Source organism: Poecilia reticulata, linkage group LG21 (assembly GCF_000633615.1).
Source record: "Poecilia reticulata strain Guanapo linkage group LG21, Guppy_female_1.0+MT, whole genome shotgun sequence".
In the NCBI taxonomy this organism is placed as follows: Eukaryota; Metazoa; Chordata; class Actinopteri; order Cyprinodontiformes; family Poeciliidae; genus Poecilia; species Poecilia reticulata.
The window spans coordinates 22,381,916-22,384,805 of record NC_024351.1 but is presented as its reverse complement, the minus strand read 5'-3'; the positions used below and the strand labels follow the sequence as shown (position 1 = coordinate 22,384,805).

Below are 2,890 nucleotides of genomic sequence, written 5' to 3'. Positions count from 1 at the left end.
AGTCACAACCATCCTTTGTGATAAGATATGAATCATTGCAGTATATGAGTGCAATGACAACAAAAGCTTTCATTTCAATTGGATTTGGGAGCGCTAATGCTAAATAGTTTTCATTAGCTTTAGGTCTGTATWATTACTCAAGTGGTCAAAACTTTTCATATGCGCAGGATTTTGTTGGTTTTGCTCCAAAGTTGCACTTACACCATGTAAGAGCTAAAGACTGTTATTTTAAAAATGTTTTATTACCATGACTGTTCATCCTCCATTATTACCCTTCAATACAAATTCATGTAAAAAAAAAAAAAAAGTGCTAGAAGCAGGCATAAATGTGTTGAAACTGTAATATTCACAATTAACACGACATCAATGCAAATACAAGAAAATGTTATTTGTCATATCAAWGCAAACAGCATGCATGTTAATGAGCAGCATAAAACATGACATGATTCCTGCTGCTTTTAGTTATTCATAGAAACAAGAACAAAATGCATGAAAAGTCTCAGACCTTTGTGTTATAATAAGGGTAAAAAAAGCAGCCAACATTAAACAGAACATTTGACAGAATATACAGAAACACACACACACAACCATAGAGATGCATGATGACCAAAACAATGATTTGACTTTAAAAAAGAGAAATATGTTACAAATTATGATAAGAGCAAATCATCTGATCAATAAACTCATATGGAATGTGACCATGTTGAACTGTGATCAATGCAAATCCAGAAGCCCAGAGTTTTCCAGCCAATCACAGCCGTCGGCCTCTACACTAACTGGAACTGGGAAAACATCGTCTGATGTGTGAGAGGACAGAGGATGGAGGTCAGAGGACCACTGCTGAGTTGGTGTRTAAGTTAGCATTAAATCTGATTTATTTTATACCTAATTAAACCAGTTTATGTAAAGAGCCAGATTAAGAATGAATTCAGCATTTCGTCTTTCACAATTAAACCGTGAAGATTAAAACACCRATTTAGTTATGAATCAATTGTATTTACAGACACTCTGATTACAACTCAGATGCTCAGTGGGTGAATGGATAGTTACTGACAGCACACCAACACACAGAAGAACCCAGCCAGGGTCAGTGAAATGTCAAATCACAGAAGCAGCTCTGTGGTGGGACACTAATGAGGAATGAAGTGATAAAAAAGAGAGTAACTAATAGAGAAAGGAGTTGGCTTTCCACAACCTCCAGTCARTGATCTGCTGGAACACATTATGATGCGTCAAACATGCAAAGCTCAACAAGAAATTTTATATTCAGTCATGCCTGGTTCTTCAGTAGCAAGCACACAGACCAGAAGTTAGGATGGGATGGAGCAACAGTGCCAAAGCACAGAGAAGACTGGACATGTTTTTAAGTTTCACTGTATTAAAGTCAAGTAACTGTTGCCAGCAAGGTAAAAATCCTTGTGTGGTGTTTTGCAAAAGTTTTTATTCCACCAAAGACTTTCCACATTTTATCACATGAACCCCAGTGTTCTTCTGATTTTATTTTTGTGAGAGAGTAGAAGCAATATGATGCATAGTTTTCAACATACAAATCTGAAAAGTGTGGCATGCATTTATATTTATCAGCCTAAAACAACACAAGGTGTTTCCACACTTCCAGCAGTAAGACGTTTGGGGTCTCTGCCAGTTTTGCACATTTAGAGACTGATGTTTCTTTCTCAATTCCTCTTTGCATAAAAGCTTAATCTGTCTGTAAACATTGATTTTTACATTTTACCACAGATTCTTACTTGGATTTACATCTGGACTTTGGATCATTTTAACACGTRGACATGCTTTGATCTAAAAAGTTCAATTAAAGCTTTGGTTGGATGTTTAGAGTGTCTGGAAGGTAGGCCTCCACCCCAGTATCAAGTCTAGAGCTGGGCGATATGGCGGAAAACAGAACACAATGCAAGTGTCTAATATCAGTTGATATTGACACTTGCAATATGAACTAATTGTTCATTAGTTTTTTGTTTTAAATATCTGAAAWTCTTGTGAYGCAACCTTTCCGGTTTGATCAAGTTTTCACTCCRTGTTATTGTTTTTCAGTAGTCATGAGGCATGGTGGCAAAACTTGAAACTGCTGCTGTGCATGCTACTCACTGGGTTGTTGGTAGGTAACCAAAGAGTGAGTGAGTAAGTAAGTTGATGCCACCAACCTGGCTGAACTTGCTGTGAGAGGTTGAATGGCTAAAGCCTTTGCTCTGCCTACATCCCCCATAATGCTGTGCAGTTCTGGATCAGAGTTCAGACAATATTCTCTATGTTGAGCAATCAGATGTATCTATTGATATTGATCACRTGTCTATCGCGACATATATTGTTATCGATTTATCGTCCAGCCCTGATTARATGAGTTTTGAAGTCAGTCGGTTCTACTGGGTTTTATTTACAAGTCAGAGAACAAAAGAGGCTGAATACAAACGTATGCCAACACACCTTTAGAGTTTTATTCAGAAATAATTTGACAACCTGTATGATTTTTAAAATCACCTCACAATTGTTCACTACCTCATCGATCTTCCCAACTAACAGACATTATGGTTGCAATGAAACAAAATGTGGAAAAATCCAAGTGGTATGAATAGTCAAGACCAGGCATGGCTCCTGTTCTTGAAGTGAGACACAGTTCCCTGTTAGTGTGTGAGCCAGAGGCAGCAAGAGACAAAGGGAGGAAGAGAAGAGGAGAGGAGAGAGAGCAGAAACCAGACTRGAAAAGCCTTACCCTGGGGCTGGGGCTGACAGCAGGGGCCCCACTGAGCCGCGTCCGGTTCCAGAGGCCCTGCCAGGCCCAGACCCACGGGGAGGGACAGGTGCTCAGCAGAGACACAAGTGGCAGCAGCTGCAGCAGCAGGGGGCGCTGTGGAGGGAGAGGGCAGACCAGGAG

The 2,890-nt window shown here is 39.5% G+C and overlaps 1 protein-coding gene across 1 annotated transcript in view; it reads right to left on the bottom strand.

The window, feature by feature from the left end:
• Positions 1-2,890, bottom strand: part of enah (ENAH actin regulator) — a 94,759-nt gene that overhangs the window by 21,477 nt on the left and 70,392 nt on the right. The window contains exon 6 of the mRNA XM_017302132.1: positions 2,644-2,863. Coding sequence (XP_017157621.1) covers positions 2,644-2,863 — 220 coding nt within the window. The remainder of the gene's footprint in view (positions 1-2,643; positions 2,864-2,890) is intronic.